Source organism: Caretta caretta, chromosome 1, assembly GCF_965140235.1.
Source record: "Caretta caretta isolate rCarCar2 chromosome 1, rCarCar1.hap1, whole genome shotgun sequence".
NCBI classification, from domain to species: Eukaryota; Metazoa; Chordata; order Testudines; family Cheloniidae; genus Caretta; species Caretta caretta.
In genome coordinates, this window is record NC_134206.1 from 245516732 (window position 1) to 245542430 (window position 25699).

Below are 25699 nucleotides of genomic sequence, written 5' to 3' on the forward strand. Positions count from 1 at the left end.
AGTGTCTTCACCACAAAACCATCTTTCCTCTCCGATTTGTCAAATACCTGAACCACGAATGCAAAACATTCAGTAAATTGCATTCCCTGGCGTGGATAAGGGACATACCAATACATAAGTAGTGTCAACCATGGAATAGGAGAAATGAGCTCAAGCCACAAAGTGTGCATCCAGAGAAGACTTTCCCAAAGATCAAATTGTGTACATTTGAAATGGACATGAACCAATAACTGCATGTCTACTAAGGAGTCACTTCTATTCATGACTAAGGCAGTATCCTGCCCGTGAAGCTAAATGGAGATACACTCCCTTCCAATTGGTACTTCGCGTTTTTTTGAGGGGGCGGGAGGGTGGGAAGAGAGCGTATAAACTCACATCACTTTGTGCTTACGATAAAGAGAGCTCACTAGACACCACAAGTTGTTGGAGGCTGGGATAAGCTACTTAATGCACAGTTTGAAAGTGCAATGCATCACCCAACCAGACACATCAAAGGGAGGAAGTCTTTAGACTTCTAGTTCAGAGTCCTTGTACATTATGAAGTGAAGTAAAAGTCCGTCATAGCTCATAGAATTTGGTTGAATCATCCAGAGACTTGTCAGATTTTGCATTTCAAGAAAAACTGACATGTTGACCACTGTGCTTGTATGAGAAAATTTAGGGCAGGGTTTTATGGGGAGTTGGGCACCTAATGCCCATAGACTCCTTTGAAAACCCCAGCCTCAATGTCTAGCATGATTGATAGCACTAAAAACACTTGTCTATCCTCAGAACAGACACAGCACAGGCGACATGGGGGTAAGCTTCATGACAGCAGGCCATCAGCATGCTGCATCCCAGACCTAAGCGACCATTTCCATCAATGAAAGGGTAGCTCCAGGTTCCTCTGTAAGACAGTCTGGGGTTCTTAGAAATAAGGAGAATGCAGTGACTGCAGAGGCTGTAATCTAACATCTGGGTAAGAGCTTAGCAGAGACTTGCTTTGAATTAGTTTAGACTTGGTTTGACGGTTGTGCGAGTATGTGAGAATTTGAGGCTGAAGATGCTGAATACATGAGTGTAGGGTTGCCTGTCTTAAATTCTCTGGATGGCTCTAACTGTAAGATACAAACCACTGGTAATTTTCTCTTCGATTGCTAAATTTCATTAGTTTTCGTTTATAGCCTTTTATTTGTAGAGTAACTGCTCAGCAGCAGCTATTTAAACACTTCAGAAATGAATCTGTAGTACATTCTTCCCATTTGTATTTTGTAAATGAAACTTGTGTATATTACTCATTGCAACATGAAAAGGAGGACTTGTGGCACCTTAGAGACTACCAAATTTATTTGAGCATAAGCTTTCGTGAGCTACAGCTCACTTCATCGGATGTATTCAGTGGAAAAGACAGTGGGGAGATTTATATACACAGAGAACATGAAACAAGGGGTGTTACAATACAGACTGTAACTAGAGTGATCAGGTAAGGTGAGCTATTACCAGCAGGAGAGCTGGGGGCCGGGGGGGGGGGGAGCCTTTTGTAGTGATAATCAAGGTGGGCCGTTTCCAGCAGTTGACAAGAATGCCCGAGGAACAGTGGGGTGGGGGAATAAACATGGGGAAATAGTTTTACTTTGTGTAATGACCCATCCACTCCCAGTCTCTATTCAAGCCTTAGTGTATCCAGTTTGCAAATTAATTCGAATTCAGCAGTCTCTCGTTGGAGTCTGGTTTTGAAGTTTTGTTATTGAAGAATTGCAACTTTTAAGTCTGTAATCGAGTGACCAGAGAGATTGAAGTGTTCTCTGACTGGTTTTTTAATGTTATAATTCTTGACATCTGATTTGTGCCCATTTATTCTTTTACGTAGATACTGTCCAGTTTGACCAATGTACGTGGCAGAGGGGCATTGATGGCATATATCACATTGGTAGATGTGCAGGTGAACGAGCCTCTGATAGTGTGGCTGATGTGATTAGGCCTTATGATGGTGTCCCCTGAATAGATATGTAGACACAGTTGGCAACGGCCTTTGTTGCAAGGATAGGTTCCTGGGTTAGTGGTTCTGTTGTGTGGCGTGTGGTTGCTGGTAAGTATTTGCTTCAGGTTGGGGGGCTGTCTGTAAGCAAGGACGGGCCTGTCTTCCAAGATCTGTGAGAGTGACGGGTCTCTATCAAGCATTCTTACAACTACAATACCCACCTACTGAAGTGAATAAACAGATTGACAGAGCCAGAAGAGTACCCAGAAGTTGCCTACTACAGGACAGGCCCAACAAAGAAAATAACAGAACGCCACTAGCCATCACCTTCAGCCCCCAACTAAAACCTCTCCAACGCATCATCAAGGATCTACAACCTAGCCTGAAGGACGATCCATCTCTCTCACAGATCTTGGGAGACAGGCCAGTCCTTGCTTACAGACAGCCCCCCAACCTGAAGCAAATACTCACCAGCAACCACACGCCACACAACAGAACCACTAACCCAGGAACCTATCCTTGCAACAAAGGCCGTTGCCAACTGTGTCTACATATCTATTCAGGGGACACCATCATAAGGCCTAATCACATCAGCCACACTATCAGAGGCTCGTTCACCTGCACATCTACCAATGTGATATATGCCATCATGTGCCAGCAATGCCCCTCTGCCATGTACATTGGTCAAGCTGGACAGTCTCTATGTAAAATAATAAATGGGCACAAATCAGACGTCAAGAATTATAACATTCAAAAACCAGTTGGAGAACACTTCAATCTCTTTGGTCACTCGATTACAGACCTAAAAGTTGCAATTCTTCAACAACAAAATTTCAAAACCAGACTCGAATGAGAGACTGCTGAATTGGAATTAATTTGCAAACTGGATACAATTAACTTAGGCTTGAATAGAGACTGGGAGTGGATGGGTCATTACAGAAAGTTTCCCCATGTTTATTCCCCCGTCCCCCACCCTCTGTTCCTCAGGCATTCTTGTCAACTGCTGGAAATGGTCCACCTTGATTATCACTACAAAAGTCCCCCCCCCCCCCGGTAATCTCTCACCTTAAGTGATCACTCTTGTTACAATGTGTATGGTAACACCCATTGTTTCATGTTCTCTATGTATATACATCTCCCCACTGTGTTTTCCACTGAATGCATCCGATGAAGTGAGCTTATGCGCCAATAAATTTGTTAGTCTTTAAGGTGCCACAAGTACTCCTTTTCTTTTTGCGAATACAGACTAACACGGCTGCTACTCTGACACCTGTCATTGCAACATGTTCATTTAGGCGGAGTCCTGATAATGTTAACCCAGGAATATTGGTGTATAGACCGTTCCATTACACTGATTCATTGACATTAACTTGGAATTCTTGTTAGACTTCAGACTGAATGGATCACAGGAGGAAAGGCAAGGATGGGTCCAAACTGGGAAGTGGACAATGGGTCTTCTAGTTAAAGGCAAAAGAGTAGGAGTTTTGGGTTCTATTCATACCCCTAGAACACGTGATTTATCCAAGTCTTACCAGGCCATTGTGGCACAGAGAAGTGCTTAGAGGCATCATTTAATAGTATGTGCAAGGAATGCTCAGACTTTGACAGAAAACACTCAGCATGTGAAAATCATCATAGTAACATCTCCAGGATTCATGTCAAGAATAACTTACACATTACACTTGAGACTTCAGGGGCACCATGACAAATACAGTGCTGTTGTGAGGGTTTTAAGCCAAAAGTTCCTGGATGTATTTCAGATCTTTATTAGGGATGGACCTGGAAAGGGAAAAAACTTGTGTCAGTGTGATAGCCACATCTGCTGGCAGAGGTGAGGGCCTAGCCTCCCCCTCCACCTTTTTGTTGAAGTGGAGGAGCTATTCTTTAATGGTGGGCCGTAGAATATAGTCAGACCTATTGGGTGCCAGATCTTCCTGAAGGCTTATCCTCTTCTGCCATTGATCAGCTTTATCAGTGGCTTAGTGGAACCACCACTGAATGACAGATTGGGGCACAAATATGTATTCTCTTCTCGTCATTCGCTCAGATCAAATGGGCTCATCACTGCCTGAGGAAGCGGTAAGGGAGAAAGCAAGGGTGCTGCTGCAGAAAAGCTCACACAGTGTCAGAGTGACTGAAGTGGAGACAACTTACGTTTTTATGCTGTGATGGTGACAGATGGAGAAAAAGTGCTTTCCCTCTCTCCTTACAAAGTCTGACCCGGTACAATTATTCAACGTGCTGGAAAACAGTGTCTGGTGCATTAGCTATTCCCTGAGTGAGTTTCTTACAGGGAATTTTCCATCTACTTTGCTGACAATATAGATGGGCTTTGGGTATGTCTGGATGGCAGCATGGGCTGTGATATGAGGAAAGAAGTTATCTGCACTACTTCATCTGGCTGAGCGGAGCCCTGCTTTACTTAAAAAAATACACCGTGTTTGGGGAGTTGTATTACACTGTCTGTGATCTGGATACTTATATCACAGATGGCAAAGGCTTATTCTTGGTCCCGTTATTGGAGAGGATTGCGAAAGTCTCCCACAAGGAAGATAATGTTGCAGCTGACCGTGAAAGATTGCACCGATGCTCCTACTTCAAAACAAAAAGCTCTTGCTACTAACAGTTTCACCAACTACTGCTCATTCTCTCCTCCCTCATTTTTGAGGAAGGTCACCGAACACATGGCATCAGAACAGCTCCAGCTGCATGTTGCTCTTTTGGCAGTCCTTGATCCCTCACAATCTGGTTTTAGACGTACATATAGTAAGAAAACAGGATTACATATTGTCACTTCTATTGAAATTTGCCTCTTGAGATCTTGCAGGTGTGGAGGGTACAGCACAGGCCTGCTGTTGACGTAAACATTAAGATCTCACAGATCAGTGTTTTGCTGAGAATTTTCACATAAATGGGCCCGACTGAGAGGTTCAACCTTTCATTGGGTCTGCAGTTTTACCAGCCTCAAGAGATCAAAAATCACAACTCTGATCCCAAAAAGCTATGAGACTGGCCTTACAAATCAGGAGTGAAAAGTGTCAAACCAGTTCCTCTGCCAGTGTGTAAAAGAATTTCAGCTCAAAAAGTCCACCTTTAATGTACACTTCTCCCTGGCTGCTCAGATGGAAACTCCATGTACCCGCTCTTCATCCCTAAGATAGGAATTGGGTGGCAGCTCCCCTACTACTGACTTGACTCCCCACATCCCCTGTCTCCTGCTGGCCTTGGGGTACTCCCCTTTCCTGGTCCCAGGAGCACCACTTCCCCAGCCTCCTCTGGGGCTTCGCTGCCTGGATCCCAAGTAAAGGAGACGTTCCAAGCCATCAGAAGGGAAGTTTTGCTACTGGGTCCTGGGACCCAGATCAAGCAGCAACTGCTCCCTAACCTCCCCCTTCACTGCCCTAGGGCCATACATGAGGGCAGGGCAGGTCTGTGTCCCCCACAGCTCTCAATCTTCCACAAAGCTTTCTGAACCACCCTCATGCCTGCTCACCTCATACTCCCCATTCACTTTGCAGTGTCTTTACTGCTCCTCACAGTCCACATGCTATGCACTCCCCTGAATCCTAGGGTGGCACCCATTTTGCCAGTGGGCAGGGCTTCAATCTAATTGAAAGTAGGAGGTAGCAGTCAACTTTACTAAGGGCAACTTCACTTCCACATGCAGACAGACTGCAGGGAGATGGCAGCTATCTTTCTGCCCCATTGGCAGTAATAGATGGTGGCCATTCTGACTAAGGGAAAATTCAGCCTTTTGTGATGTTTTCTTGAGACACTGAAAAAAATCCCAAATTTGCTAGTGTTGTGAAAAAAATTAAGAGTTAGTGACGCTGGGTTTATTTCTTCATTTCCAATCGCAAAATTTTATATATATTATAGACATTGTTAGGTGTATTTTAAGGGTACAATTTTCAGAACTGCCCAGAATTCACTAACTGCTCCCACTGAAGAAGTCAAAAGGTAGTTTTGTCATTGATCTCAGCAGAAGCAGGGTTCGGCCAACATTGAAGGCTTTTGAAAATCCAAACCTTAATCTTTTTCTACAGTACAATGAAGGAGAACCATTTTGTCACTACTATTTTGCACCTTTTTCCATAGTGCTTTTCATCTTCCCCTTTTCATACACTACTGCATTCTTTATACAAAATATATGATGGAGCTAGATTACATGTGGCACTTTTTCAGCTTCAGATTTTTAGACCTTTGGATCAAAGCATTAGGGCCACCCAGTGCCAGAGGGAACAAAACAAACTCCAGGACACTGCCAGTCAAAGTGCATCCCATTATCCAAAAAGATTCAGAGGCTAGCTGTGAAGGGAACACACAACCCAAGGCAGTCAGTTCAGATGGCAATCTAAAAAAGGCCCTTGTTCTAAGATGACTTGAAGACGAGCTCTGTGTAGCCTGAAAGGTTGTCTCTTTCACCAACAAAAGCTGGTCCCATAAACAGTATTACATCACCCATCTTGTCTCTCTTGTTCTAAGAGTTAAATTTCACCATGATCAGGTTCTCTCCTCTGATCTGAAAAACATTTCAGCCTAAGCATTCAAAAGGAGGACTACAGTCACACTTTGTTGCTTGGGGGGAGCTAAATATCAAGGAGAATACAAATACAGAATACCCAGGAGCTCCTCTCTACAATGTCACAGAAAGATACCATTAGAATTGTTATATTCAACCTGTCCTATCTACAGAACCTGTGTTCCAGTTTTCAATCAGCTCATTAATTTTTCTCAGGCATCTTTTGGTTGCTATTCTGCAAGGAGAAAATGACACATTCTTATTTTCACAGTTTTATTTGTAAAGAACATAGCATGAAAAGCTGTATTTAAATGTACTTCAAAACCTGAAAAACTGATGTCAGTTTATGATATGTTAAAGTGCTTGATATAACAATACTTTTTACTAATTTCTTTCTGAAAATAATCCAGTTCTGATTCAGTTAGTAATAATGTAAAGGGAAAAAAAACAAAAACACAAAACTTACTATGGAGATACACGGTTTTTTTTTAAAACTATACAGGGCACATTTGTACATTTCAAGTGTAACACTGAACATTTCCCTATGAGATGCACACTTTCATTTGACTGAAAGACAGAAATTTCTTAAATATGCCTTCACACAACTACTTTAAAGAGAGATAATTTGAACAAAGATAAACTAATTACAAATGTCAGCTCAGAATAAACAGATTTTCACTGAACACAATGGAATCCAGTTAGTTTCAGAGAATTATAACTACATGTTTTATAGAGACTCAGTGATGCATTTGATTTTCTGACTCTTTCAAGCTAGTATACTGAATGTTAGTGTAATAATACTATGCAGAACTCAGACACTAGAAACAGGCAAAATTTGGTTAAAGAGTTTGCTTTGTAAAAAGTAGGCGCCAGAGGGCTGAGGTTTTTCCCAAGATTCCATTTTTCAACCAGTGAAGGTGCTTTAATACTGAAGTATAAATGTTGTTAGTTTAAGAGAATCCTGATTGATTTCTGTAGAGCTCACAGAAAAAATACTCCGTTTCCAATTATCAAAGTAATCTACGAAAAAAAACCAAAAACCACATGAAAAAATAAAATTTCATTGCAAAGAACCATACCACCAAGGATGTCAAGTAACTAGTGTATTAGGGATGAGAGGCACTCAGCTCTGCCCCATGCTTCAAAATACCTTAGGGCACCTACAGTGTTTTATTACATACAAGGGAATTTTAGACATAATATTCTTCCCATATCATTCACATGGTATGAAAACTTGACCAAAATAAATGTGTCCCATAAGTTAACGTTTTCCATGTGACGTTCTATATTAAGTTAAATACCATGGGTTTTTACATCTAGTTTAGAATGGAAAAATCCATATTTAAAGTCTTAAATTAGTCAGGTGTTGATTTATTCTTTAGATTAAAAAGACTACCTTTAAGAAGTCCTTCTCTCATACTTGCCCTCTATGGACAGTCCTTGCCGTCTATGCCTGCCCTTAAAGGATGCCTCCATTTTCATTTCTACCCTAACCTGCATATATTTTCCACTTAATTTCCTTGTGGCCCAGTGTCACAGCTATGTTCTTGCATCAGCTATAAGTTTTTAGAAAAACAAAGCACAACTACCAGGATGCAGATTGCTCTGGAAAGGAAATGTAATCCACATGCAAAAAGCCAACAGATCAATGACAAAATGGATAATTTTTCATGATGAAATGAAGATCATTTAGAAGATTGGGAGGTCAGGTGGGAGGGAACATTAATACTAATTATAGGACATAAAATTATTGATTTACAATGTATGGTTTTTGATACTCAGTTTATAATTCATTCAAAAAGTCAAGTGTTAGGGATGAATTTTCAATTGTTGGTCTTATCTCCTCTTGACTTTAGCTGGAGTGGCATGGCCACCCCAAAATACACCCCTCTCCCAAGATGTAAAGACTAATTTAGAGTCAATGCACAGATGTGAACTTTTGGTACACACCCACTGCATTGTTCATAGCCCCCCAGATTTGTTCTCCACAACTCTAATATTGATACTGCAGTCCTGCATAGAACATTTTGGATGGTATTGGTCTATTCAAGCAAGAGCAGATTCATGGATTCTGAACAGCTTCAATTTGGTAAAAGCTGTACCTTGGTTAAATCAAGAAGCAACACAGAATCCCTCCCATGACAACCTTGGGTGTTGAGGAGAGCAATCTGAATAGCGTGTCAACAGCGTGATGGTTTTGCACATAAATGTTCAGATATTGAAATAGCTCTGTTGAGCACAGAGTGGTACAGTTCAGATGAGATCCTTGTATCTTCCTGGGCTCCTCTGCTTTTGGTCAGCATTTTTCTATTTATACACTACAACCCTTTCTTCAAATAAGACGGATGCCATCTGACTGCTTCTTATCTGTCCAGGAGATGTGGGGTGGGACTTCCTTCCTGACACCAAAATGAATGTTATTACAAGAACTGCCCAGTTGGAGGGCAGTAGCAGAGTGAATATTTCTTACTAGCTTATAAAAGGAGAGAGTATACCACTGTCACAACATGTATGAGCTTCAGCAGCCTGTGAAGTGAATCCTTCTGTTGCAGGCATCATACACAGCGCTTTACACTGCCATCATGCCCAAAAGCTGCTGCCAACTCCTTTCTATCAAAACTTAACACTTTTGTATTATCTAATTTTTGTTTTGCCTCCATCTCCCTCAACCTGCCCTTATCCCTAATCTTTTCCAATACTTGGGAGGAACACTATCATCATTCTGCCTCACCATAGCTCACTGGAAATATTAAACCTTGTCTACAAGCTGGCAGTGACTAAAATGCCAATTTTCTAATACTGTTCTGAAGGTGGCAACGTGCAAGCAGGAAAGAGACACTATTTCTAAGCTCCTTCCCTGGATCTTGTTCTCTTCATTATATTTATTTATCTGGGGGACTCTCTCGCTTTCTAGACATAAGCAATGTTCAACATTCAACCAAAATCTTTTGTAATGCACTGCAGTTCTGACCTACAATGTAATCTGTTATTTTAGCAAAGGGCCTCTCCAAAGCAAAGATTGCTATTTATACCAAGCTGTGTGATGTCCCCAGGCATCCACTGAAGAATAAGTTGTAATCAAATTGATTAAACCAGTGAAACAAACAAAAGGATTTCGAACCCACCTCTGAAGGCTAATAATGGCTGAGAGTTAACATACCCCCAGCTTTGCATAAATCAAATCTCGGTGGAAGGAAAACTGAATGATAGCATGCAGCAAATATATGGGATGTATCACCCAAATTATTTTAAATAATCTAGTTTTTATTTTAGCATGTGAAACTTCAGCAGCTCCCGGTTTCTCTGAGTTCTGTGCCTGTGACACTTTTGTTTCTTTAACACATTATTAGTTTGAAACAGTATGAAACAGAAGCCTTGACACCAATTCCCCTTGCCTCACTTCTTTTCTATAGCTGAATTATTCAAAACCAAAGTGATCCTGTGCCTCCCAGGAACACTTACTCCCCAGGATAAAGGAAGACTAGTAACTTGCCAGTGTTTCACAACTGGTTGAAACAGTCCTATAGCACAGCGAAGTCGGTGTTTGTGGCTCTATAGCAACATATGCGTCTCAAAAACAGAAACAGAGTTTGGTTCATCTTCTGAACCAAGTTCTTCAACAAACCTATAAAAGCAGACAACCTCTTGAAGCATACGTCATCATCCACAGTACAAACGCAGACCGGGGGAAAAAAACCATCTGAACAAAACCAGGACAGAAGAGGGACAAAATGACAAATCAAGCTATTGACATTTCCCAAATATAGCCTGGTGCAGTACTGTTTTTTTAAAGAACAGATATCAGGTCCCGGTGGGTTTTCTTGAAGGCTCAACAATTCCTCATGTCCCGTGTTTAAACATTTCATTTGCACCTCATCTTGTGCTGATGAATAAAAATTACACAAAAGATCTTAAATAGGACGACTCACAGCTTATACGCATGGAGAGGCTTGGATCTTTAAAACATAAAATAAGGGAAACCATGTACAGTAGGGTAAACAGTACACATTCACAACATTTCCAAGAACGAGATAGCAGCAGTGGCTACATACTGATACTTGCTGTGTTCTTTTGCAACACCTGAAAAAAGCCCTGCTGAGTTTGCACTGTATTTACACATTGACTGGCTTCTTCCTTGCTATCAAGCAGCAACATCCATCCCCCACAGCTGTCCCACAGTTTTAAGCTACTTATTTTCAGCACAAGAACATTGTCTAAGAAAAGTTTAAGAGGAATATAATTTCTTAAAGAAGATAGCATATTTACATACATCTAACACATGAAAATACTCTATTTTATTCTGTTTCAAATAAACGACAATACCGCATTCTAGCTTGTCTGCAGCTTTAGGACAGTCCTGAATCTGGTGTAAATTGGGTTTCCCACTCCCACCCGATAACCGGGTGCTCTACTTTACAGTGATACACTACCGCAGCATTCAAGTTCTAAGAGGTCCCCAGTTTTTGTTTGTTTGCTTGCTTAGCAGAGACACAATGACGTTCTCATCAAAGCCATGCTAAACATCCACTCCTTTAATGAGTGACCCTTCTAGGATAATGTTGAAATCTTGTAATGTCTGTAGGACTCGGAGGAGGGAATTCACTGTCATGCGGTCCCGCAGAAGGGCGTTCTCCTCATACATCCTTGTGATGGCAGGACACTCTGCTAGCAATGGAATCCATTGAGGAAGGAAGTGATCCCTACCAAGAGAAGAATGGAATGAATGCAATATGCTGTGTCCAGAGCAGGAGGTCGGACTAGGCAATCATAATGGTCCCTTCTGACCTTAGTATCTATGAATCTTTGAGCTTAATCTGAGCTCTCGCCTTTAACACACCCCAAAACACAGTGTCCATTTTTGCAAAGGTGACGTGTCATTTGCACTCAAAAGCTCTCCATATAATAATTGGGATCCTGTTTATATTATATTATTTATATGCAGTGGCATCTCCAGGCCCAATCAGGTGAGTACCACATTGTTCTAGGTGTTGCACAATCATGTAATAAGAGATGCCCCACCCCAGTTTTCAGTACAAATTAATTTGTTTTACTACTTCCCTAATTCTGTTCAGAGAAACAGAAGTACACTGTTGTATTTGGGTCAACAGGAAAAAAAAAAAAAAAAAAAGAAAACTTCTAGAACCTACTTTAGTATTAATCCCTGACCACACTGTAGGTGGCATAATAATTTCAATTTTTTGAGGACTGACACAGGAGAGTAAAGGCAGGAAAGAGATCAAGGAAGTCAGATTAATGCCATGGGGAAAGATTCTGTTTAATTCCTAGGCCACTAGCAAGGAAAGAAAAGTCCAGGAATTCTGTATTGGTGAAATACAGTTTTAAAAATAAAAATATCTAGATACATAAGGCAAAGGAAGAGAAAAAGGAAAAAAATATTGATAGAAGTACTCAAAAATCCTATTAGGAAAGGCAGATTTTTTCTCCCCACAAGGTTTCACAAAGACAGAAATAGCCATGTGCCCGTTTTCATTTGGATAATTAAAAGAGTTGGGGAAGGAAGAGGTGGACTGATTTCTCTTTTGAGGGCACCCTGAACTCCTGAGGCCTGTACTTTGTGTATAATATCACGTAAAGAGATAAGATCATGCACACAGTTTCCCTGCATTACCATGAATTTCATTAAAACAGAAAAAAGTGACTTGCAGAAATGTATATGCTAATCATCAGGAATAATACATATCTAACTTAATTTTTCTTCCACTCTTAAGGACATTTATTTAAAAGCATGAACTGGGCAATTTATATGTCCAAAATATTTTAAGCTGGTAAATTAAGGTGTCCAATAAGAGTGACACTGTTGTTCAACTGACTACTCCAACACTAGAGAACGCCACAGTGAAGAACGTTGCTCTGTACCTAGTCCCCAGGCAAACCAGGATTTGAAATTTGCCATCCTTCCCAATGTTCCTTGGTGCAGTACTGATAGCATTTACGTAGTGACAGAATGTTTTGCAGGATGATCTCTGAAGCAAGACGTCCTCTTCGTTGTCCCCAAACTGGTCAGTGGTTTCAAAGTAAGCAACAGCTTTCTCTGCGGAGAGAAAGTAAAACCATGCAATGGTTAATACAAAATACTCTGAAGCCACCTCAGCACAATTACGGAAAGGAAGCCATTAAAAAACGTCAGCATGTGCCAAAAGCTACCTCATGGTGACTATATCTCCTACTAAATGTAGGGGAAAGCGTAGTAGTCTCAGAAACTGCTCTGTGGTGACAGCTGGCAAATGTGGTCACTGTATACTGTAACGTAAATTAGCATCATGACTTAGTTTAGTGATTAGCACCACAAAAATGCCTACAAATAGTTCAATTACTCCCATTTTATAAATGTCATTAGCTACTAGTTATGGATTTCCTGAGTGAGATCTTCCCTCAGGCTAAGAGGCCTAACTTATTTATTCCCTTAAAATATATTCCTGAGACCCAAGGGCTGAGCAGTGTGGACCAATAGATAATCACCAGTAGAACATCAAATGAATAAGACTGTTCTCCAACCAGTATCACTTTCCATCAGATTGTAGTTGAAAGCCATTTCCCAACACCTCCTTTACTACATTTGTATCTTGTGAAACTGCCAAAGATTTTTCCTCTTTCCTTATCAAAATATTTTAGTGAATTACTGTTTAGGAAAATGCAGTTCTAATAGATGGCATGCAAGCTACCCCTACAAATATGCCTGTATCAATAAGCCTCAACCTGAGAGAACACAATCCTCTATCATTTCATGTCTTGGCTGTCTCTTGAGAAGAGGCTGTCAAATATGTGGCAGTTCTTGTGAAGTGGACAAATTTGGATTTGAGGGAGCCAAGTTTCATTTGAATCAGAACCTGAACCCATTTCTAAAAGTAGTTCCAAAGCTTGTTTCTCGTCACATGCTGCAGTTGTATATTTCCTCCTTGTCACCTCCTTCCCAAAACCATTTCTTATACAGACTAACACGGCTGCTACTCTGAAACCTCTTATCTTTTGCTGTCTCAAAAGATGTAGCTCTGGAATTATCCTACGTAAATTCTTCCTTGTTTCTCCCAGCAAGCCCTCCCCACACCCGCCTTTTGCTATTGCTGCGTACAATCATGATCATTGCTGTGGCTCAGACTTGGGTTCATGGGTCATCTCTGACTACTTTTTCTTTCTCCTCATACATCCAGACTATTATCAAGTCTTGCTACTGCTTCTTTTGCCACATATGGAAAAAAACAAAAAAACCCCTTTCCTTCCTTTGCTTTGTGACGTTTTTGTCCTCCCCCTCCCTTGATTATTAAAAGTGACTCCCATATTGCCTCCACATTTGCCACATATCACTCCTCTCCACTGAGTAAGGAAAGCAGCCACTAAAATCTTCATCCTTTCCTGAGCAGACCAGATCACTCCCCTCCCTCAAACCCATCCACTGGCTCACCTCTGCCCACTAGATCAAACTTAACACTTCCCATCCTCACCCCTCCACATCCCATTGACTGGAATCTGCCAAAAGACACTGGACTCATTCACATTGTTTCCTTCTTCAACTCTTGTCATTGGGCTTTCATTTATGCTACCCCCTCTGCTTGGGTAATCTCCCAAACTGTGCCAGTCATTCCCCTCAAACACCTCCTAACACCCGCTTCTTCTACAAAGCTGAAATACATTATTAATCCACATCAGTTAAAGACCTTCCCCACTCCACCCAATGTTACATATGTGTTGGTGACAAAGAAAAAAAATGGTTAATATCCCAAGTTAACACCTCACCTGGGTTTTCCACTTCACTTCATCTCATCTGTGCCTGTCTTTTAGACAAAGCTGCTCAGGGTAGGGAGTGTATTTGTATTTTTTACAACACAGAGCACAACTGCACTTAAACACTCACATAGGGTTAGCTCAGGAGATTGAAAGTCGGTCCTGTAGGAACTGAATGGAGCCCAAGCTTATTAAAATCTGAGGTATGCACACTTGTAGCCATTTCCCTCTAACCCTTTCTCCCCTTTCACCCCAACAGAACACACCAGTTTACCTATGAAATCCCAGATGAATATGTTCTTGTGGAAAATCCGGGCTGATTTGAATCCATGGTGGAAGACCTGCTCCAGTGCTGCAACCAGGCCATTTTCACCACATAGTAGAATGGTAAGGCTGCCTCTCTATGGAACAAAAAGATACTGTTCTTAAGTACAAGCAGCTTCAAGTCCAGGTGTAACACTGGTTACTGGGACACTGATTCCCGTTTCCCTGGTTATAAAAAGGTTTACATGTATTTCCTCTTCTAATTACAGTATATTTAATGATTGAGAGTACCTCTTTCTCTGGCTTGTGAAAATGTTTCACAATATTGTTCACCGCTTCCCCAATTCCCTCTTGGATCTGCCCTGCATTAGGTTCTGTAAATTAATAGAAGGCACAGTCGCTGAATATGACAACATTAAGACAATGAACATTAATCAAATTCACACACTACCAGACTTGGTTCAAACTGCAGGAAACATTCTCTCTTTAATATGAGTCGAGATCATGGAGTTATTTGCATTGAGCAAATCTACGAACCTCAGTTGTAAATGACTGGGGAACATCATCAAAACTAACCAAATTAATTGCCAGACAAACGGCACAGGTCAAGGACTTGCCTTTATAAATAATTTATTTCAGCTAATGAAGATCTGTCCATCACACATACATGTAGCACTCTTATTGCTAAGAGTTCTTCACAGGTTTTAGGCCAGAAGGGACCAATTACAATCATCTAGACTGACCTCCTGTACAACACAGGCCAAATAACTTCACCCAGTAACTCCTGCATCAAGTCCACAACTCGTTGCTGAGCTAGAGCATAGCTTTTAAAAAGGCATCCAATCTAGATTTAAAGTCTTCAAGGTGAAAGAGAATCTACAGCATCCCTTGATATGTTGATCCGATAGTCAGTTACTCTAACTTTAAAAAAAAGAAAATAAAATAAAAAATGGTGCCCTATATCTGGTCTGAATTTGTCTAGCTCCAGTTTTCAGCCTTTGCATTTTGCTAGATTAGAGTTCTCCGCTATCAGAAATCTTCTTCCCATGTAGGTACTTACAGGAGATCATCGAGTAATTTATTCACATTTGTTCTGATAAGCTAAATAGATAGAGCTTCTTTCATCTCTCACTTTAACACACTCAATCATTTTCAGAGCTTTTCCCCCCCCCAAACACTTGCCAATTTTTCAACATAATACAATTCAGTGTTTTTGTTTTTAAAAATACTGATGCCCTTCCACATGTCAAAAGTAATGCCTCATGTGACTTGAAAGGCAACTGAATCACTGAGCTTTGCAGTGCCCACCCTTCAGGAAATGTTCCGAACATGTGCACAGATATGGAACCACACTCATGGAAAGCATCACTGATTTCATCTTGCTCTCTCTAGATTATGTTTTTCCTGGAGAGAAACAGACACTGGTAACAGAAATAAAATACTTAATACTTTACAATAAGCCTCAATATTTTGTGCTCCGAGTGAGAGGTTTTATCCACATTTGACAGGTGAGGAAATTCAGGTAGATTAAGTCATTTGCCCAAAGTCACAGAGCAAAATAGAAGCAGAGTCAGGGTTAGAAAGCATCGTTCCCTCAGATTGGACCTAGCTTTTAGAGGTTACAATCCTGTTAACAAAGATACCTTTATTTCCGAGTAGTCACTACCACCATGTTATAGCTGTGAGCACTGGAAATGGCAGGGGCTTACTTGTATTTTTTCCTGTAAGGGAGGTGATACTCAGTCTGCGAGCTATGGTTGGGGATTTCTGTTGAGGGGGGGTACGGCACTGCTTCCCAAGATCTTCATCCGACGCTGAAGTTATCAGTTCTCCAATAAGAATTCTCTCCAGACTGCCATCATCAACTCCCTTCCCCAGCCATCGTCCACATGGGAACCTGTGGTACCACCCAACAGAAAAGTTTCAACTAGTTGAACACTAACTTGAATTCAAAGTTAAGGGACATAAGTATTTCAGGCTCCTCTCTGGCCACCTAAACATTGTTAGCTGGTGGGAAATAATCTCCAGAGTAAAAAACTGCCACTTAAAAAAACAAACCCCTCTATTTCTAAGAAATGGAAAAAATGTCTGTCTCAGAAAAAGTGAGAGACCTCTCTGTTGATTGTGCAACAAGCCATCCCTTTTTTCAGAGCTGTGCTAACCATCCATGTTTCTTGACTGCAAAACGTAATTGAGACACAGCAATATTAACTTTAGCACCATTAAAAACAAACAAAAAAAAATCTACATTTGTCAGATCAAAAGGAAATAACTTTCAAGTTAGTATAGAATATAATATAGTATAGTATAGTATAACTTTCAAGCTAAAGATGAACAAAATGGTTTAGGCCTTTCCAGAAAAGAACGCCAAGCACTGTCTCAACATCTAACGCATCTAGACAGTAGAAGACAGAAGTGTGTTATACAAAAGTATTTGATAGGGCTCTTTTAGGTTTCTACATATACAAAATGAAAGCATGTAAAGCTGCAACTGCAGATTAAGAGACCCAACAAAGAAGACAGTTACTTACCTATATTGTAACTATTTTTCTTTGAGATGGGGCGCAGACGTGTATTCCACTCATGTGTGCACGCACCCAGCAGACCAAAGCCAGAAAAATTTGCTCAGCATTATCCCTCGGGGTACACTTACACCCACTGACCCCAATATACCCTCCCATGGCTCAGCAAGGACAGCACCACCCTGACCCTACTCAGTTCCTTTGCCCCAGATTCCAATGCTGGAGACTCTGAAGCAGAGTGGAAGGAAGGCACGTTGTGGCATAAATGTCTGCACCCACATCTTGAAGAACAGTTACAATATAAGTAAATAACTATATTTTCTTTGCTTGCGAGTCAACTGAATCCATGTCTATAACCACCATGGATTCAGTTGACTCGCAAGCAATTCTAGTAGGTGGTAGAGCTCCGAGTTTACTTCAACAGCGACCACAGCACTGCCTTCCCAAAGTTTGCATCTGACAGAGATGCTGCGGTAATAGCAGAATGTTTGGTAAAAGTATGCACGGAAGACCACGTAGCCCTCAAACGTGTAATGTCAGAAAACCACAATTGATATCACTTAAGCTCTTGTCAAATGAGTCCATAATGTCTGTGGGGGCATAGTCTGAGCTACTCCATAAACCGTGGTAATACAGGAAGTTATCCACCTAGAAACCGTCTGCAGAGAAGCTGACCTTTCATCCAATACGCACAGGAGATAAAAAAAGTCAAGGCGATGAACAAAATGGTTTAGGCCTTTCCAGAAAAGAACGCCAAGCACTGTCTCAACATCTAATGCATGTAGACGCTGCTCATCTGCATTTGAGTGTGGCTTAAGAAAGAATATACACAAGTAAATAACCTGGTTAAGGTGAAACTGTGAGATTACAATGGACAAAAACTTCAGATGTGGTCTTAAGAACATTGTCTTTGAAGAACTGAGAATATGGAGGTTCTGCCCTTAATGGCTTGTAACTCACTGACTCTGCTATAGACACAAGAAAGGCTGTCTTTTGGGAGAGGAGACACAACAAATAAGTTGCTGTCAACTCAAATGGAGGAAGGGTGAGGGTGGCCAGCACAGTATTAAGGTCCCACAAAGAGACCATTTCCTTCACAGGTAGAAACAAATAGACAATACCTTCTAGAAATCTCGCTACTATGGAGTTTGGGTAAACTACTTTCCTTCAATAAGAGGAGGAAATGATGAGATTGCTGCCAAGTGAACCCTCAAAGACCCGAGAACTTCAAATGTAACAAATAATCCAAAACGTCCTGAATATGAGCGGACAGACTGAATTCCCTTAGATACTGACCAAACTAAAGAACTCCATATAGCCAAATAAGTAAACTGTTTTCTACTTTTAAGCAGGATTCTATGAGCTTTTTCCAAGCATTGCCCTTCCTCTTTATCTAGCCATGTACTATCCACACTGTGAGGTGTAGATTGCTTAGTACAGGATGAACAACATGGCCATGGTACTGAGTCAGCAGGCCGGGAAGAAGAGGCAGAGATTTGGGAGGTCTAACAGACAGACTGAGAAGGTCGGAGAATGAATATTGTCTTGGCCAAGCTGGCAAAATAAGTATCAGTTTTGCATGGTCCAACTTCGGTTTGAGGGTAACCTGCGAGATGAGAGGGATAGGGGGAAAAGGTCCATTCCCCAGTTCAAATGAAAGGCACTGGTTAGAGACCCTGGACTGAGTCCCATTTGGCAACAAAAATGATGGCACTTGTTGTCCTTTATTGCTAAAGGGGCATCCCATTGGTTGACCTATTCTCTGAAAATGGACCTCACCGTGCTATTTTTTAGAGAACACTCGTTGCTGGAGAAAGTCCTGTTGAGATGGTTGGCAAACTGGTTTTGAGAGCCTGGTAAACATGTCGCTCTGGGTATGATTTCTTCCTTGATGCAGAAGTGCCAAAACTTGATTGCTTCCTGACAAAGCTGGTAGAAGCAGGCTCCTCCCTGCTTGTTCACATAATACACTGCAGTGATATTGTTGGTGAGTATGTGAATGGCTGCTCCCTGATCCAATCCATTGTAAATGATTCAAAGCTTCAGTACATTGATATTACACGATGCTTCTTGATCTAACCACAAACCCATAACATTTAACATCCCTAGATGTGCTCCCCACCTATTTTGGAGGCATCCGTGACTATAGTTCTGGTCGCTGGAGGAAGGGCAAAAGGAATTCCCTGTCACACATTGTTCTGTTCTGCCCACCACTGTAGAGAGTCCAGTATCTCTGGAAGCACTTGGACAAACTGGTCCACTGATTAGCAACTCAGGCGACAGACCAACTGCAACCATGACTGGGGAGGAGGAAGCCAAATCGCACATGCTGAACCACGCAGCCATATGTCCTAGTATCTTCAGGCATGGGTGAAGGATGAGATTGGAGATAGAGTCAAAGGTGCCAAGTTATCCAGAATTGCTCATGTGGGAAAAAGGCTCTCTAATTTGTAGAGTTCAATGGGGCCCCAATGAACTTGATTTTTTTGAGTTGGAGTCCATGCCAACTTTGCTTTGTTCAAAATCAACCCCAGTTGATTGAAGATGTTCAGCGTGAACTGGACATGATTGAAGACTAGTTTTTCGGTTCTGCCCCTCACTAGCCAATCATCTAGGTACAGGAAGATATCAGTTTCCTTCATTCTGAGACAGGCCATTACCACTGTCATGCATTTGGTAATGACATGTAGGGCTGATGACAGGTCAAAGGAGAGAACTGTGTACAGATAGCACTGACCAGTGACAGGGAATCTCAGGAACTTCCTGTGGCCTGGGAAAATTGCCACATGAAAATAGGTGTCCTGTAGATTGAAAGCAACAAACCACTGCTTTGATTCAATGAAGGAAGAATAGTGGACAGGGTAATCATGTGGAATCTCATATACTTGATGTATTTGTTGAGACCATGGAAACTGAGGATCAGTCTCACCTCTTCCTTGGACTTAGGGGATCAGGAAGTACCAGAAGTAGAATCCCTTCCCCCTTTCCCCAGTGAAGAGGAGGACCCTCCTCTATAGCTCCCAGAGCACAAAAAGTTTGGACCCGCTGAAGCAGCACCAGCTCACAAGAGGTTCCCTAGAAAGAAATGGGATGGGGGTTGGGGGAATGGACAGAAATTGTATGGTATAACCCAATCCCGCAGTGCTTAGGACCCATCCATCCACAGTAGTTATTTCCCAACTTGCACTGTAGAAGCAAGACAGCCTGTCCCCAAACCAGAGGGAATGGGTTTGAAATGTTCACAGCTAGCATGCTGCTCTTGATATGAAAGTCGAATAGGCTGCCTGTCCGAAGGTATAGAGCATGGGCTGGTTGGGTAAAACTAGACCCAGAAGATCATCTTCTCTGTGACTTAAGTCCTTTCTAGAGAAGTCTTGCTGCCCAGCAGCGTAGGACGACTGGCAAAATTATTGCTGGCGTTGTTGATGACCCATAAAATGATGTCTCTTTGTGGTCTGTGTAAATCCCAAAGACTGAAGTAGCTTGAGAGTCCTTAAGATAAAGTAAAGTTGCCAGTTTTCTCAGAAAACAAAAACTAACCAAATGCTAAGTCCTCTTTGGTCTGCTGAACTTCAGGAGCTATGCTGGAATTCTGTAGCCATCAGGGCCTTATCACAGCTGCAACTATATGTCTGGACGAAGCATCCACCACATCCAGTGCTGACGGTAGAGACATCTTGGCCACCAAATGGGCCTTTGCAATAAATGCCTTAAACTCTTCCCTGGAGGATTCTGGTAACTTACTTGTAAGTTTGGACATAGCACCCCATTTTACAGTCATATTTAAACAACAATGCTTACAGGTTGGCAATGTGCAATTGTAACAAGGAAGTTGAATACACTTTTATCCTCACAATCTAACGTTTAAACTCTGTGATTAGGAGTAGATTTATACCTCCTCTGTCGTACTCTGATTTGTCGCAGTCACAGCCAGGGAATTAGGAGGTGGAAGGGAAATATTCAAACCCTTCCATGGCAACATAATATCTAGTCAGTAAGCTTAGCCGTGGGTGTTATAGACACTGGGGTATTCCAGAAATTTGGCAGGATCCAATATTGCTTCATTTATATGGAGAGCCACTTCCCCAGCAGCGGAGGATTGAAGAACATCCACTAACTAACCACTAACTGTTCTCTTGAACACACAGCCCGAACATCCAATGGAGATGCCATTTGTCTCAGGAGGACTTGATCCTGAGATGAGGATTCAGACATGGTAGCACTGTCTGGTGAAGAGGAAGACGAGGGAAATGGAACCACCGGAATCTCTTGTGCAGGGGTTCTCAAACTAGGGGTTGGGACCCCTCAGGATGTCGTCAAGTTATTACATGGGGGGTTGCGAGCTGTCAGCCTCCACCCCAAACCCTGCTTTGCCTCCAGCATTTATAATAGGGTTAAATATATTAACAAAGTGTTTTTAAAATATTGGGGGGGGGGGTCGCACTCAGAGGCTTGCTATGTGAAAGGGGTCACCAGTACAAAAGTTTGAGACCACTGCTCTTGTGGCAATGCATTTGACTGTACCAAGGGTTCAGTTCCACCAGGTCAGAGACAGCCCCTCAGCCCATGGCTACAGCACAGTTGGCCCATGTGGAGAAACCACCAGAGGAACAAGTGATCTGGCTCTCGACGGAGAGGACTATTGGGACCTTACCAAATGAGGAACCTCCCAGGGATTCCAAGGAGGCCACTGTGGATGTGGCATTGGTGGCCAGTAGGAGGTAGGCCAGGAAGCAGATTGTGGGAGCAATACCGATGGTGACCCCCAGGAGGTCTCGACGATCTTGGAGAGCGGTATTATGAAGGCAAAGCAGAGTAAGATGCTTCAGCACTTGATCTTGAAGACCCTTCCAAGTAGTCTGGCAGTAATGCAGGAGCCACTCCAGGTGGGGCCAATAAATGGCCCACATCATCCGCAGTCCAACACAACAGCCTCATTGGCACCAATAGTGGTACAGTCAAAAGCACTTTGAGTACCGGTAAAGGCATCGCACTGGGTACTGAACCGGACAGCTGGTACTGAAGGTGAAGTGGGTACTAGACCTGCAGATATACACTGTGCTGGAACAGTCATCAGTACTGAAGATAGCATATGTACCAGCAGTCCCATAGCTACTGAACACGAAGCAGACTATAATTCAGGACCCTGGATATGAAGAGGTGCAGACGATAAGTCAGCCACCAATCCGGGAAATGCAGAGGACACCGAAGATGAAGCCACTGCAGTCAAGTGGTGAGTCAGGAACAGACAGGCACAGCAAGTCTGCTGCTGCCTGATTGTCACGGAGTCCCTGGGCGATGCTCTGGAACTGCTCCCCATGAAGCCAGTCAGGACTCTGGGGCAGTCGCCTTTCTGTGAGCAGCCTGTCTTCAGGACACAGCTCACACAGCTTCCACCTTCCTGGGTCTGACCTCAGAGCATTCAGTATCCTCTGCCCCTCCGTGCGCTTCCCCCCAGCGAGTCCGCTCAGGCGGGGCTCCTGGGGAAGCCAGAGGGTCCTGCACCCCAACTTCGCAGTCAGACGTGACTCTCAGCCAGCCAGTAAAACAGAAGGTTTATTAGACGACAGGAACATGGTCTAAAACAGAGCTTGCAGGTGCAGAGAACGGGACCCCTCAGCTGGGTCCATTTTGGGGGGCAGTGAGCCAGACAACCACGTCTGCACTTCACTCCATGTCCCAGCCAGCCCCAAACTGAAAACCCCCTCCAGCCCCTCCTCCTCTGGGCTTTGTCCCTTTCCCGGGCCAGGTGGTCACCTGATTCCTTTGTTCTCCAATCCTTCAGCTCTCACCTTGCAGGGGGGAAGGGCCCAGGCCATCAGTGGCCAGGAAACAGGGTGTCGGCCATTCCCTGTGTCCAGACCCCTGCACACACCTGCCCTCTAGGGCTCTGCAATGATCATACACCCTTACTCCACCCCCTAGATACTTAAGAACTGCCTAGGGGAAACTGAGGCACCCCCACACTATTCAGAGGAAACATTAAGAACAGTCCCACTTCATCACACTGATACATCAGTGGTGTGTAGAGTGTCTGTGTGGACACCACCACCACCAGTGCCCATCTCAGCAGATGCCCCCAGAGTAGTACCAGAGTTGATGGTACAGTCTAGTTGATCAGCCATTGGTACTGGAGAGTGGGTTGAAGGCCCAGCTTTAGCCACATCCCAAAAGACTCAGGGTGTCAGTCTGCACTCCTCCTAGACAGGGAGGATAACTCTCTCTGAACACTGCACCTGCCCCTGTCCATCTTCCTTAGAGTACTGGAGGAAGGAGAAGGATTATTCACCCAGCAAAAAAAAAAAATCAAAGTCTGGACATGGAGCCCCTGTCCATTCTAGCTCAGGCACTCTCTGGAGGGCCTGATTATCTGAGGCAATCCCCAGAGCTGAAGTGAGGCTCATGGCTTTCTCCGCAAATTTACTGCCTTCCAACACAAGTCCCTTGCCACCTGTGTTCTCTTCTTAAACAATTTACTGGTAGAACAGCCTTAAGTAGGGTGCCCTTCACCAAGACACAATGAACATTGGGTGTGGGGGGGTCAGTAGTAGGGATAGCAACACCCCATGATGAACAATGTTTAGAACCCAGAGAAGGCATCACCCTGGGCTTAAACTCTGCTAAATATACTACGCTAAATTAAATCTTAAGGTACTACTCAATTTAACTATTTACAGAAAAAAACCACAAACAAACACTGACAAAGAACGTGGGGTGAGACACCACACTGAATGCTCCAGATCAAGCTGTGGACGGGGAAAAGGACCTGAGTGGTTTCGGGCGGTGCCAACCCATATAGCCATGGAAGGCATTACAATGGCCAGAAGGCACGGACAACACCCCGATGGGCACTCTTAAGCAAGTTCTCTGGTTTCAGTACACGAGGCATGTGCACACTGGAGTGGTATGCACATTTGCAGTCATCTGAAGAACTCTTTCTTGAAAGCTATACTTCTGTATTCTTGTTCAAATATTCAGACGTTTAATGGCTTTTTTTTTGGTCATTACCATTTTTTTAAACCAATTGTTCATACTTCCATTGCAAAGATTTACCTAAAATAAAACTGCCATTCAAGATTTTGGGAATAAAAATGGATTTTTTTTTTTTTTATATACAGCTGTGCTGGACAGACATAAGCCCATTAATTTGGCTATTAGAGGCAATGGTGATAAGCACTTTAAAAATATGCAGTCTGTCCTGTCCCAGCAGACTAATAAAATCTCATACTTTCAAGCCTCCCCATGTATATCTAATCAGATTCTTCAGCTTCAGTTGTAGTTTTTGAAACCTAGAGAATTTCAATCTGAAATTCTCCATCTCTAAAGCCTAAGTGGAGTCGCCTGTCTACATCATAGTTCAGCACACCCAAAAAGGACACCAGAGATCTCTAGGGTTTTATGGCTCAGGCAGGGATTTCAGATTTAAGGAGTTAGAACATTTGAAACTTGTTGCTTACTTGTATGTGTGTCCTGTGATTTCATTTCTTACCATGACGCAATCTACCAGCCACTTGGCTAATAATCCTGAGTTGTCATGACCAATCTGAACAGTTGTTAGCTTTCCTAAATTCTGGCACTGCAAATGAAAGAAACAGATTTTATTCAATTTTATAGAAAGATGGCCCACAATAGTTTAGTTCACTAACTTGTTTAATTTCATTTGCTTTATGAAGCATGGATTCTTAATCAAGCAAATACAGCTAAAAAACAGCATAAATGCTGTTTCTGTTCCTATTTTACTTAGTTAGGCCCTCAAAAATTTATAGCTCGTTAACAGATGTATATTCTTTGCAGTGAGAGCTTATGATGTATAATTATGAGTCATGTTAACCACTCTGTTTTTTAGCTAAATAGGGAAGAAAGCTGCTTTTATTTATGAAATTTGTTTTCAGTATGTTCAGCTTCTCAAAAATATCTTGTAATTTTGAATAAGGAATCATTCTGTGGCAGGAAACTAGTCATTATCATCAATTATTATTAAATACCAATGTGCTCTGTCCTTCATAAGACAAAGTACCCACCCTGAGAAGCTTATGACCACAAAAGACAGACAAGTAGAAAATGACAATGCAAAGTCCAGAGCAATGTTATTTAATATTTACATTACAGTAATGACCAGTGGCCCCAGTGAAGACCAGGCACCATGTTGTTAGATGCTAAACAACATATAAAGGGCAGGTCCCTCTCCAAAAGATGTTACAATCTAAGGTCCCAATCCTGCAAACATTTATACATGAGTAGCTTTACACCCAAGTAATCCCATTGAACTCAATGGGACTACTCACATGAACAAGTGTTCTTTGGAACAGTGCCTTAGATGTCAACAAAGACTTACCCCGTTAAATACATTATTCACCCTAATGTTTTATAGCTGATGCGGACAAGCATGTGTGAGCACTGCAGAAGAGGTGGTGTCTTTAGAAAGGATTGTAGTGATGAGGGATAAAAGGTCTGGCATACTGGGAAATCACTCCATTTAAGGAGGGATGATCAGTGTCTCTTTCATTCCAGAGCATCTTTGCCATCACAGGGCAATGTACTACATCACCATTCATTCCTGTCAAGGGCCTGTTCCTCCATTAAGTCTAGTCTGGTCATGTCCCCATGTAGGTTCTCTCAGGCCTTATCAACACTACAGGTGAAATTTGATCTAAGCTATGCAATTTGAATTACATGAATAGCGTAACTCAG

The 25699-nt window shown here is 42.3% G+C and overlaps 1 protein-coding gene across 4 annotated transcripts in view; it reads right to left on the reverse strand.

The window, feature by feature from the left end:
* Positions 1–6738: 6738 nt before the first annotated feature.
* DENND5B (DENN domain containing 5B) overlaps positions 6739–25699 on the reverse strand; it is a 172849-nt gene continuing 153888 nt past the window's right edge. For all 4 annotated transcript variants that reach the window (XM_075122638.1, XM_075122640.1, XM_048829453.2 and 1 more), the window contains 6 exons: positions 24466–24584; positions 16196–16383; positions 14778–14860; positions 14497–14623; positions 12360–12534; positions 6739–11182 (listed from right to left, as the gene is read on the reverse strand). In XM_075122638.1, coding sequence (XP_074978739.1) covers positions 10999–11182; positions 12360–12534; positions 14497–14623; positions 14778–14860; positions 16196–16383; positions 24466–24584 — 876 coding nt within the window. In that variant the 3' untranslated portion in view covers positions 6739–10998. The remainder of the gene's footprint in view (positions 11183–12359; positions 12535–14496; positions 14624–14777; positions 14861–16195; positions 16384–24465; positions 24585–25699) is intronic.